The sequence below is a fragment of the Quercus suber genome, unplaced genomic scaffold, assembly GCF_002906115.3.
Source record: "Quercus suber isolate HL8 unplaced genomic scaffold, Cork oak 2.0 scaffold_409, whole genome shotgun sequence".
NCBI classification, from domain to species: Eukaryota; Viridiplantae; Streptophyta; class Magnoliopsida; order Fagales; family Fagaceae; genus Quercus; species Quercus suber.
In genome coordinates, this window is record NW_027069860.1 from 241896 (window position 1) to 255147 (window position 13252).

A 13252-nucleotide genomic window follows, 5' to 3' on the forward strand; every position below is an offset into this window, starting at 1 on the left:
AAAATGTAGGACTTTGCAATCAATAAAAAAACATTTTTAAGTTTTACTAAATTTTACAATGAAATAAACATGGTAAAATACTGAAACATTTTATAGTGAAACAAAGTATTAGGGTTGTAGTTTAATCACTCACATGCAACACACATGTCCTACTAATACAAATACAATTGTCATCCGATGATAAGCTCATTTAGTTAGTGGAATCAATTAAAGTTGTTAATATTTTATAACAAACGGTTAAGCTCATTTAGTAAATGGAATTAGTTAAGCCATTAATATTGTATAACAGTTGGTTATTTAGGATCATTATTTTCTCTCTCATCTCTCTCATTTGTATATAACAGAACTTTGATGTAATTAAGTTAACTAGTGTGTAGCCTCATGCATATGCACATGTACAATTAAAACAAATCACAATTATATGGTTCAAATTATATATATAATTTAGAATTTAATTAGTTTTAAACTCTTCGGTTTTTGCACCCAATAATTCACTTGCCAACAAAATAAAAAAACATAGAGAGACAAATGACAAAAAATTAGACTCCAATTAAAATCCAATTTAGAATCTAACTGAATTTGAATTCTTCGATTTTTACACTCAATAATTTACTTAGCACAAAATTAAAAATTAAATGAGACATGTGGCACAAAATTGAGAATCAAATTAAATTTGATTGGATTTTCTCTAAGTTTTGACTATTAATATTTATATAGATTAATCTCACTAAATGAGAAATAAAGATTTTCAACTTAAATCCCTTTTTAAGCATTTTGCTCCACTTCCACTTGAGTTAGCAGAAAAAGAAAGTTCTTGTTGATTTCCTAAATTTGATTCTTTCAATTCATCTTGGACTTAGCATATCAAGAAAATCCTTTCTAATTTCTTGTTGATTTCCTAAGTTTGATTTCCTCCCACACCTCCAACCCTCCCCCTTTTTTGCTATCATTTTTCAATCATTATTGTTTCAAAAGATTGACAATCCCCATTCCTAAGTAGCGTCAACATCTCATTCGTATTTAGATTCAACTATGATAGAGGACCCCCCAAATCCCTTTTACTTACACCATGGGAATAACCTCGGTTTTGTTATAATTACTTAGGTTCTCATTGGCAGAGAGAACTATTCTTCGTGGGCTTGATCAATGAAGATGGCTTTAGCCATTCGCAGCTCTACATGCAAGCTATGATATTCATATGACCACTCTAACTTGCAAAAATATATATATATATATATATATACAACAACAAATATTAGCTCAAATAACAACAAACATAAATCAAACAAAAACAAAACAAGACAATACCAAACAACAACAAGTGAACAAATTATTTAACAAAAAGCCTATTATAAAACAAAAAGATAAAATTTGTAACTCGTTCAACATATTCAATAAAAATAATCTCTAATCTTATTTTTTCTTAAAAAATGGTACCAAAAAAAAAAAAAAAATCATGGTTGTAAGTTCACCTTGATGATAATGACAGTTATACTCTTTTTGGCTTTGTAGTTACAAGAATTTTTTTCTTCTTAGTTACTTGACTCGCAGTTGTAGTAAATATTTAACTTATTGCTTTATTAGATTTTGTATAATTTAAATTTCTTAGTGAATACTCTCAAAAAATTCTTAGAGCCATCACTAGCCATTAGTTTTTAGAAATAAAGTTGGGTTCATTAATTTAAACTAGTTTGCTTGTCTTGGTCAATGCTTGGAAGCATTGCAATTTGCAACAAATGGTTTTTTCTTGGATAGTGAATTATTTAACAAAGGAGATTGCAGCAAGCGTTTTGTATCTCAACATATTAGGAAGAGTGAGATGTGTATAATCAATCTATACACATCATCCTGAGAGGGAGTGTACGTTAGAAGACTGTTAATCTAAAGGTTGAAGAAGAAGTCCAACACCACATTATTTTAGTCCTTACGTTGTCAACAACGACTTTTGGTTAGAAGATTTTAGTGCTATTGTTTAACCTCTCACGTGCAACGTATATATCCTACTAATACAACTATCATCCTACGATAATGCTCGTTTGGTTTGTAGAATTAGTTAAGCACTTAAGCTGTTAATACTCAATAATGGCTAGTTAATTAGGGTCATTACTCTCTCTCTCTCTCTCTCTCAGAGCATTGATGCAATTAAGTTAATCAATCTCACTAAATGAGAAATGGAGGGTTTTCTCTCAAATTACTGACACGTTTACTTGTTCAATTATTTTATTTTATTTTTATTAAAAAAAAAACTTAATTGTTCAATGCAAGAGTGTTATTCCCACAAAAGTCAAATTAGGTGTATAATGGTATAGAGTAATGTTACAGACACAAGCTATTTTATAATATTTTTATCAACTGATGATGTTACAAATTCTTATTAGTTATAATAGAGGTTTATTACTAACATCACATTTTTACTTATAATAACTATTTGAAAAATGTTAAAGTCACATCAGCAGTTTGTAAAAATATTGTAAAATAGTTTGTGTTTGTAGCATTACTCAATGATATATAGTAAAAAACTTAAAATATTTTCAAATGACGATTTTCATGTACTTACTCATCATTCATCAAACTAATTAATAATTAATAATCTGTATAGCAAATATAGAATAGTATTTATGGTCAATTAAAAATAATATTAAAATAAAGACGTGTAAAACTGTGGAATCTAGAAAAAATTTTATGCTACACAATATTAAGAGGTTAACCAAAAGTCAAACAATTTCAATTTTATATACATATTATAATTTGTAGACTAATCAATAAATTGCATGAGACAGTTTTTTTTTTTTTGAAAGGATTGCATGAGAAAGTTCAATAATCTATAATCCTCTACTTCTTTGTAAATATGAATTTTGATAATTATGAGAATTAGTAATTGGCATTTAAGGTGTATGTATGTACATACATACCCAGAAACATGATTTTATTTTTTCGAGTGGAGACAATAATATTACAAAAAGGCCTGATTATAATATTTTTGATTATTTCAACAACTTCAATAATATATATATATATATATATATATTTTCTCTAATTGAAGTTGAACTACTCCAATAGATGATGATTGATGAGAGACTCCCTACAAATTTTTCTATATTTTAAGATATAAAACACGTATCAAACGATTTTGTGCTGTATTTTACAAACATACTCCCTAAATATATATATATATATATATATATATATATATTTAGAGAGTTTCAATCTATGGCGTCAACTCCTGATGATAGCTCTTTTATTATCAGACTAAGACACCAATTGATTTTTGGTGTAGATTGAACCTTAGATCTCTTATTCAACCATCAGTTGAGCTAACTGGAACCCACACTCCCTAAATATATATTTGATACTATTGTTGTCAATATAATTGTTCATTGTGTGATGAGTGTTGCTATATATGAATAAAAGTATTGAGTTCAATATTTTTAGTTTCATTTTTTTTAATTTGTTATTAGTGTCGGAATTATATAAATTACACAATGTAACAACAATATCACATCGCCTAATAATTTTTTATTGAATTAATATTTTGAAAATTTCATTGTTGAAGTACATATTTTCTATGTGATTAACACATATAGCATACTAAATATTGTACCAATAGAATTTTATTACTATTTGATCTATAAATTCATCTTTTATGCATAATTTTAAAATACAAAACTTGAAATTTGAAAATTTTATAAATGAAATAAATAACAAAAATGTAATACAAATTCTCAAAATATTCATTAAAAAAATGTAGTGGAATGGAAAAATGTTACTTGAAGTTATATCAAGAATAACTTAAACCCAACCTTTATTATTAACGGTCATTATTTTATTATAATTCTGAAGTTTTTCTTTGATCTAATAAGATTTTCTAGAATTTAGATGATTGATATTTAGATCTTAATGTCAAATAATATGTAAATATATTAGATTTTAAATAAACACAAATAAATCATTTTATTATTTAAATTATATTAGACAATAAATAAATTTTTTTTTTTGCCAAGTGAATGGATAAATATAATGAACATCTTCTCCATCATTACATATTACTTTGCATGGAAACATAGGCAATTGGGAAAAATATACTAATTAAATATTAGACTAGTTGAGTTTTATAACATCTTATGATGTTATCATGTTATTCTAAAATGCATAAGTATACTAAATTTGAAATATAATTAAAAAAACTTAAATTATATTATCAATTTTTTACAAGAATTTTCATTCAATCCGCAATATAACCATAATTGATGACTATTTTATCTTTTCCAAAAGCTATACATCAACGCCAAGTGAATCAAATTTGGCATGAATAACAAAGGTTACAAAATGGATGACCACCCATAAATGAGAAAATAAGGGTTGCAAACTCACCAGGGTTGTGATCCAACTCATGATCCAAGCTCATAATGGGTCCAACTTCAAGAAAAGTCAAAGGAGGATTTCAATTTCTTCACACATATATACACTTAGATTAGATGAGATACACTTAGATTAGATTAGATGAGAGTAGGATTTCTATCTTGTATAAAAAAAGTTAAAAAAGTTTATTGTCCATGTGAGCTGTCATCTATAGACATTTAATGCTTCCAATTATCTTCATTACTTCTAAAGTCAACTTAAAGTTTGATTTGTCATAACACCAATCAAATTTAAGGGACAAAAGAACTTTTCCCTTTGTAACCAAAACTAGAAGTCACTTTCCTTCCATTGATTACTAAACTCAATAATAAAGCTTACATTGTAGAAGACAAAAAAAAAACCCACAATTCTAGGCAAAGACATGCATTTTGAATATATCTAGAACCACTATAAAAAAGAGGTAGATTTGTCTTGTAAAATCATTAAAAAAAAGCCATTGCCCACTCCAGTCTCATCATAGAAACAATCCATTTCAACTTCTATGAACGAAGCACAAAAACAAAACATGTATGCCTCAATGCCAATCTCTCCCTATCAAACTAATCTCTTTGAGCTTTTGGTTAACGAAAGGCCTATAAAAATTGAAATCGACCAAGCTAAGCAAATTGACTCCCATCAAACTTCATGGCGCGAACCTCTCTAATCTCTTTAGTGTTCAAAATTAATCTTGTGCTGAAAATCCTTTTGTACAACATTTTATCCAGTCTCATTACATACACATGGGTAATAGATGCATGCCATAAATACATCCATTTCTAGGCATCCAACAAAAAGAGTGTAGAGCAAGTGAGCAACCATCCCAATAAAAATAAGAAAGTATGTGAATACAACTTTGTCACAATCTTGACATGTGCAACTGTGAGTGGTGGAGAAAAAGTAATACGTCCATGCGAAAGCGATGGTTCACCAATCACAATCGACACACGTCATCAAGTTGTTGTGAATTCGGTGGTCCTAGTCGAACTAAATAAAAATTGACATCAGTCCTCCCTAAATTTCTTTAGCTACCTAGAGAATCCACATATAGACTTACTCACAACAGCATAACGAGGGGCAGTGCAGTTGTGCAAGGGTAGAGTAAAACCAGGCCCTACTAGGACCAAGTTATGCGTCCTTTTAAAGAGAGTTATGACGAATCTGCGTTGTTGTCTTGTAATTCAATATTGGCACCACAAGTGGCAAAGCAGATACTGCAGAGCTAAAAGCAGGTACATGTACATCTAAAGACACGAGTCCAGGGCATAGGTTGATTTTACAAACTAACTCAACTCAGTGAAATTCCTGTAAGTTAAGCCAAATAAATAAATGCAGAGGCCATACTCCTTGGCAAAATTTTCAAAACAGACAAAGTTCATATATGTAAGAACTTCATCACAAATTTTCCAAGAAATCATAATTTTTATTGACTAAGACTTTAAGAGCACTACAGAGACTTGGGTTAAATCCCTGGCAATTTGGTTGCCCTAGATGAGTTAGGTACAAGGAGACTGACACCCTTAATGAACTATCACTCAACCACAGTAAAACGTAATACACTCACCACTCTTTACCTCTAGGGGTTGGAGGATTTGACCCCCACCCACCAACACCGCCCCCCCGCGCGCATGCGCCCACGCATATTGCCAGCTCAGCCATAGGGGTAGGCGTAAATGGTGGAAAAGACAATTGTTATTCCTGAACAAAACAATTAAAATTGACCTTACAACATCATCCTGCCTATTTTCAGGATTTCATATTGGTTATCCTAGTTTCATGAGGCAGCAATGTATTCATTTCACTTGGAACTATCATAGTATCCCTACACTCACAACCACAACCATGCACTTGTAGAAAAAGAGAGATCATTTGCAAAAGATCCAAGACAGTTAAATGGCAAAATTTAAACAAGTTGGATATTCAAAAGAATCCATGTCAGAAGAAAATTGACGTTTGTGAGTTGTGCCGCAAGCTTCAGCAATTGCTAGGGTTTGAAACACTACATTTTACAGAGGCAAAAGTACGACAGGGCAGGGAATGAACTCAGCCAGCAGGTTTGCATCTACATGCTTGGAATGAATGGCTTCCATGCTAATAACTACTAAATCCAGATTCAGATCGTCAGCAACCTCACCAATGATGGCCGTCGACTTGTTCCCTTCCCCCAGTCGCTCTAGCAACTTAAATTCCTCGAACCCACCTATCAATTTTGTGATGGGTGTTAAAAATAATCAGCTAGTCGGAAAATATAAATGAATAATTAATTGAATAATCTAAAAGCATACTATCAGTAAAATAAAGTAAAATGAAGAATCACATGCTCTATTAAGCTGACTTCTAAAAATTTAAATTGGTCAATAACCAATGGAAAACTGGCCCAATTCTAATACGCCCAGTAAATGAGAGAGCAGAAAAAGAGATGGACAAGAACACAAGAAGATGATCCTACCTACAGCCCCATTTTCACTTTCAATAATTTTAGCACCCCATCTTGGAATTCACAGGTTCCCTTTCTAAGCTATGATAGGCTGCCTAATGTTTCCTTCAATGCAGTTGTTCTGATTTATGCATGTTTTGATCTAGTTAACACACCTATACATTTAATTTCAATACTAGATAGTAGTAACAAATCGACCATTGCTATAAGAAATTCCAGCCACAAAATACTTAAAAGGCAACTTTATATGCATGTGTGTACATTCACTTCATAAATATATTTGAAAGAGTTCCCACTTCTCCTTTGAGAATATCGTAAAATCAAAATGAAACCGTCCCAAACTGACATAAAATGTTGAGAATATATACAAACCTTCAGAGAGATGCCAGCGGATGCTAGAAAGTTGGGTCTCATGCTCTGGCAATGATTCTTTCTGCCTTTCATCAATAACTGCAAAGAACATAAAGTTCTACATTCCTTGTAATCTCGCATTAAAAAGACTCTGTAGAAAAGAGAGAAAAGATTCTCCTACAGCTTAGTTTATGACACCTAAAATATGAAAAACAGTACAAAAAGAGGTCACTTGACATACCAACAACTGTGATGTCAGCTCCATACTTCTTTGCCAAAGCAGCAGTAGTTGCTACAGCCTATGAACAGATTTGAACTAATAGTAAGCCAAGAGCAAAGAAAAGCATAGGTTTTAAATTTTTAATAAAAGAAATTGTGCATGGTGGTTAGCAATACGGCCAGCAGAATTCTATATTTCCAATATCAGAAAAATTTGGGCCTTCTCTCAAAAATTTCCATTTCAAGTAGATTTATGTAGGATTTGAGTCCTTGCCAACACAGTTCCAATTTCATTGCCACGGAAAAAAAAAAAAAGCGCAGAAAGGCACTGTTGGTTGCATTTATCATACCACCTTGATCACTAGTATAATATCCCCATATGCTAACAATGACACAGTCTGTGTGGGTTAACATTCAAAAGGACGGGAAAATTCACAAAAAAAGAAAGGTTCATAACTGGTACATTCAATGCTTTAGCACAGAACCAACCTAGAAGACTTTGTATTAATATTAAAACCAGATAATGCAATACAGATGACTCCCTACATTGCAACAAAATAATCATGAGCAAATCTTTTAACGAGTCCAGTAAAAGATTATGCCATTTGTTTAAATAGAAGTATTTATTTCAAATCTTCAAAGCTCCAAGTCAGGGCAGGCTCTTCCATTTAGGCACTTAGGCAATTGCCTATAAAGATCCTCAAGTGGAAGAGAGGACCCAATAACTTTTGTCCTAAAGTAAAATATTATATTTTCAAACAAACTGTTTGACATTGTTATATAAAACAAAGGAAGCCATCCATGTACCTTTTTTTTTGCTAAGTTTGACTTTGAAATATCAACTTCTGTTATCCTATGTTTTAAAATTCATTTTTTATTCTAGTCATGGAAATTCCAACTGATAAAAACCATAATGAACCTAAAAAAGGGATAAAGGCTCAGTACACTTTGTTCATACATGGGCTTTTCTAGTACAATACAAGCCTCTTTAAATGGGTTCATTGCTCTGGCAATTAAAGGTAGGGAATTTCCCATTTTTATCTGTACCAAGAAACAATTGACTTTCCAATTATAGCCCCTCTGTAATTTTATGTATTAGATAGCATTTCTTTTATTTGTAAATATTTTTAATTATAAACTTTTAGTTGAACATATGATTGTGGATATGAAAAACTTAAAGAGAGAGAGAGAGAACAGAAAAATTAGGTGTATCTCAAAAATGATGTCTTGATAAATTTGTTGTTGTTGTTGTTTTCCATTAGACAATGCAATTAATTAAAACATTTACACCCAAAAAAAAAAAAAAAAATACACTCCTAAAAGAAAGAAAGCACCCAACTGCTATGCAAATAACAAGAATAAAAAATAGTAGTAGGGATTCTCCATAAAATACAAAAAAAGGACCCTGATCCAAATAGTATGCATGACATTTTTACACCAAAACAACTTTTATCAGAATCATACACAATTCTATAACTATTCCCATATTGTTGCACAAGTGGCTCATCTTCATGCCAAACAAAAATGCTCTTAGCTTCAACAAGAACCTGGGCTCCCCTCTTGTAAGGAGAATTTTCTTCCATCCCCATAAGCTCTCACAAGGAACAGAAGCCTCACACAAGATCTACCTCAAAGGGAGTACACTTTGACCCAAGCAACCATAATGATCCAACATTAGCGAAGAGATTTATTCCAATCATGGATTTTAAACAAACCCAAACCTCTTTCATACTTTGTCCACACAAACACCAACCACCCCCCCCCCCATCCCCCTTCTCTTCCCCCAGCCCTCTACTTTAGCCCATGCACTGCCAGTAGCAGGACCATTCCACAAATAGGAATTAAGCTTCTGTTCTAAAAGATCAACGGTGTTTAGGTAGGATGAATAGATTGGCCCAATAAACTTGAATGGTGTATAGCACATGTTTAATCAATTGGAGCATCCCAGCAAAGGTGAACTGCTTGGTGCACCAAGAATTTATCCTACTAGTAATTTGCTTTCCACTGCTGGCTTACAATCCAATCTAGACAATTTACCTGAAACGAACTCCAAATATTTATAGGCGGACTCTATTCCTTGAACTTAAATATATCAATAATTTGCTGCTTGAGCTTATACAATCATACTCCACCCTAGAGAATAAATCTTCACTCTTACTATCATTTGCTGCAAGGCCTGACAAGATCTTAAATTCATCAAGAACCTCAAGCAATAGATCCTGCATGCCTTAGGCCTGCCAAAAAAGATAAAAAATTGTCTGCAAAACATTAACGAGAATGCTAGAGCTTAGCGCACATTTAGGGTAAAACTCTCAATGGGTCTTTGCATCAATAATAGAAAAAAGATTCCATCACAATAACAAAGAGATAGGGAGAAGTGGAGTCCCATTGCCTTAACCCCTTCTTGCTGTCAAAGTAACCCACTAATTCACTATTCATAAAAGGTTATATCTAGTGCACAAAGCTACCACTTTTGCAAGGCCTAGGAGATGTCATGGCATGAAATTTTACCCCCAATTTATTGGAGAGGCTGATTCCCCGAACTTTAACTCATGACCAGTCGCTTTTGGTGGAAGGCACTTGCCATCGCACCAAACTGTAACCTAGGTCACAAACTTAGGAGAGGTCCCGCAAGCTCTATCCTAGGCCACAAACTTAGGAGAACAACCAATTTCAACCAGCATGCCAAGCATGAATTCCCATCTAAAGAATTATTAAGCCTTCATGATGTCCACCTTGATAGTGCCCCTAGCTGGCTTGTTATCCCTATGATAATTCTTCACAAGCTCCTAAGCAAGGAAAACCATGTCAGCAATCTTCATGCTCGGATGAAGCTTGTTTGACAAAAGCTGACAAAGCCACTTGAGCAACCCTTCTGCATGTTAGTCAATATCTTGAAAACACCTCTGAACAAAGTGTTAGTCAATGTTAAAGCTTATTTGATTATGTACAGCTTTTTAAAACCCAATTTTTCTAGGTACAAATGTACATTTGGCCAGCTTCTTTTTTAATTAAAATAAGCTACATCAAACCAATTTATAGCCATCTGGACCAAGAACTTTATCTTTATAAAAAAAAAAAAGCACATCCTTAATTTCATCATTTGTAACTTCCTGTTGCAATAACAGCTTTTGCACTTCAATAATTTTATATCAAGAATTTGAGGACAACTTCCCTACCAAGCCATCAGCAGGAGTCTTATCAGAATGGCCAGCAGCTTCTGATAATACCCCAAAACTAGATTCTTAATCTGATCCATTTCTTCCAACCTGATCCCCTCACTATCATAGAACCATTTCATTTGATTCCTTGTTTTCCTCACTTTCACTTATTTGTGAAAATAAGAACTATTCTGGTCACCTAAATTGATCCAACACACCCTAGATTTTTGTCTCAACAAAGCTTCCTCAGGCTTCCCTAAAGACACATAATAATGGAATTTCTCCTTCCCCTTTTGAATGTACTCAATTTGACCTGCATGAGAGTAAATTTCTTTGAACTGCATCGAGATCCTTCTTAACCTTCTAGACCTTACCGACATTATTCTCAACTTATCTAATGAAGCACTTCAAGTCCATCTTAAGAAGCATCAACTTCTTGCACACTCTAGACATAGGCACACCTGAAATATGTTTATTCCACTTTGATTGCGCCAATTAAAAATAACCAGGCTGATCCACCCAGAAGTTAAAGCACTTAAAAGGTTTAGGAACTGAATTTCATAGGATAATAACCATAAGTACCCGGGTTCATAGACTCAACAAGAGCATGATCAAATTTCCCTAGGCAGCTATCATTGACCAACACCTTATTTAATTTTCTACCCACCAACCATTCTTTTCCCCTTAATTTGATGTCTCTAACATAATTTCCTCCTTGTCACCCTATTATTTGCACCATATACACAGGAAAAAAATGAATCTACTTTCTAATGTAACTAAGAATCTTGATAAATTTGTTACTAGCAATGAACAAAATATAATTAAAAAAAAAAAAACGTAATTAGTAATATAATTTCTCAAAAAGCGAGAAGAGAATTTTAAATAAAAACTTTTATAATACGAAAAAAATAGATAAATTTTATTTATTGCTATTTAAAATATAAGAAAAGACCTCACTTAAAGTTGTTGTCTTAGCCCTAAAATTACATCGAGCCTGCCCTGCTCAAATTATCATAAATTTTAAACACAACCATTTCACCTGTCTTGTTCCCTCAGAGAGATAGGGTTTCCGATCAGTGATTGGCAGAAGAAGATGCTTGAAATTAGTGAAGGCATCAGCAGCCAAATTGACTTCAGATTCTTGCGGCTTACTCTTAGCTGATAACAGTTAACATTAAAAAATCACAACACAGAACTCTTCATTTATATACCGTTTCTAATAACAATATAAAAGTAGAAAATCGCAAGCAACGATGTAACATTGGATTTCATTTTATAATGATGTGAAACTCATTCAAAGTGTTCACAGAATGGCAAGTTTTGCAGGTGCTCACTGTCTAATCTAAATTCTAATGTTTGTGAATGCTAGAAAGCTTTTTAACAAATAGAGAAAAATAGTGGCATCATTTGGTACTACAATATCCAAATTTCATTTGATTTTAAACGAAATATTTAACCATAATATATCCGGAAAATTCAAATCAAGGCTGACCAGTCCTGATGTTTGTCTACTCGTAAAAGCGAATTTCCTCAAACAATTCGTTCCATGCTTTGACAATTTGATACTCGTATTGTACGCTACTAAATCATCAATTTTCCATTAGACAAATAATAACAATTTTGGCCATAAGGCATTTGAATTGGAGCTCAATTCTGATTATCAGAATCCTAATAATTTAGTAGCACGTAAAAAATGGACAAAAAATTGAGGAGAGTAAGTAAACTACAGGCAGCAGAAATTAGAGATGAGGAAATTACCTTTATGTCCGATTTTACGAAAGGTGGAGAGGATAGAAAGGTTAGGAGATTTGGATCGGCGCGAAGAAGAAGAAGAAGCAAAACAGAGAGAGTGAGAGTGAGAAAAAGATGAGTTCAGCGCCGAGATTTTGGGGTGGATTGAGGGCTCAACTGGAACGGCTAGCATATAGTGAGCGAAGGCCATGGTCTCAATCCTCAAAGCTTCAAAGTTTTAGCCCTCTCAGACTGTCTCTCTAGGTGAGGATTGAATTTGAGAAAATGGGTGGGTTTCGAGTTTCGAGAAAGCGCAAGAGAAATATTCAAAACAAGGAGCGGATAATGATTGCATGGGGGTGCGACGTGTAAAGGTACGTTTGCTATTTGTATTTGGTTTACACAAATGGCCCCACCCACCGCCATTTACGGTGCATTGATTGATTAATTGTTGTAGTCCGTTTGATCTGATCTAATTCTGGTAGGATCCTCTAGGCTCTATCCCATCTCAAGTCTTCCCGGTTCATGTTCATCACAAGTAAGAGCGTAGATTAACCAAGTTGTTGGCTTAAAAAAAAAAAATTGTTTATGTTTGTCTATTTAGAAAATAATTCAAGTTTAAATCTTAAGATTAGGCTCGATTTGAGTCAAGTTTAAATATAATAATGTATTAATGAATGTTGATGCTCATTTTGGAGAGCCCAGTAACATAGACATAAAATAGTTAGTAAGTGGATAGAAAAATCATTAAGCCCAAATGACAGAAATAATGGATCATAGACTCATGAAATAAACAAATAGGCCTTGAGGAAGCAAATGAGCCTAAAGGAGCACGAATAGAGAGAAGTAGCAAACTCATGGATAGTATGTAATGTAAAAAAGTGAGAATGGGCCATAGCAAGCCCGAAGTAATGTAAGTAAAGAAAGTAAGGGGCTGATGGAAAGTCCACGAGCTCTA

At 32.9% G+C, this 13252-nt stretch overlaps 1 protein-coding gene across 1 annotated transcript; it reads right to left on the reverse strand.

The window, feature by feature from the left end:
* Positions 1–6243: 6243 nt before the first annotated feature.
* LOC112005649 (uncharacterized) lies at positions 6244–12660 on the reverse strand. Its single transcript, XM_065761382.1, has 5 exons — positions 12322–12660; positions 11603–11721; positions 7425–7482; positions 7205–7282; positions 6244–6595 (listed from the first exon to the last, which is right to left on the reverse strand). Exons 1-5 carry the CDS (start codon positions 12503–12505, stop codon positions 6402–6404), a joined length of 633 nt encoding a protein of 210 aa, XP_065617454.1. The 5' UTR covers positions 12506–12660; the 3' UTR covers positions 6244–6401.
* Between the last annotated feature and the right edge of the window lie 592 nt (positions 12661–13252).

Bases quoted from the DNA above. Each gene is read 5' to 3' on its own strand.
- LOC112005649 (XM_065761382.1), bottom strand. From the start codon at position 12,505: ATGGCCTTCGCTCACTATATGCTAGCCGTTCCAGTTGAGCCCTCAATC. The intron at 11,722-12,321 runs GTAATTTCCTCA...AACTGTTATCAG, and splicing joins TCGTAAAATCGGACATAAAG to CTAAGAGTAAGCCGCAAGAA. The intron at 7,483-11,602 runs GTGAAATGGTTG...ATCTGTTCATAG, and splicing joins TCTCTGAGGGAACAAGACAG to GCTGTAGCAACTACTGCTGC.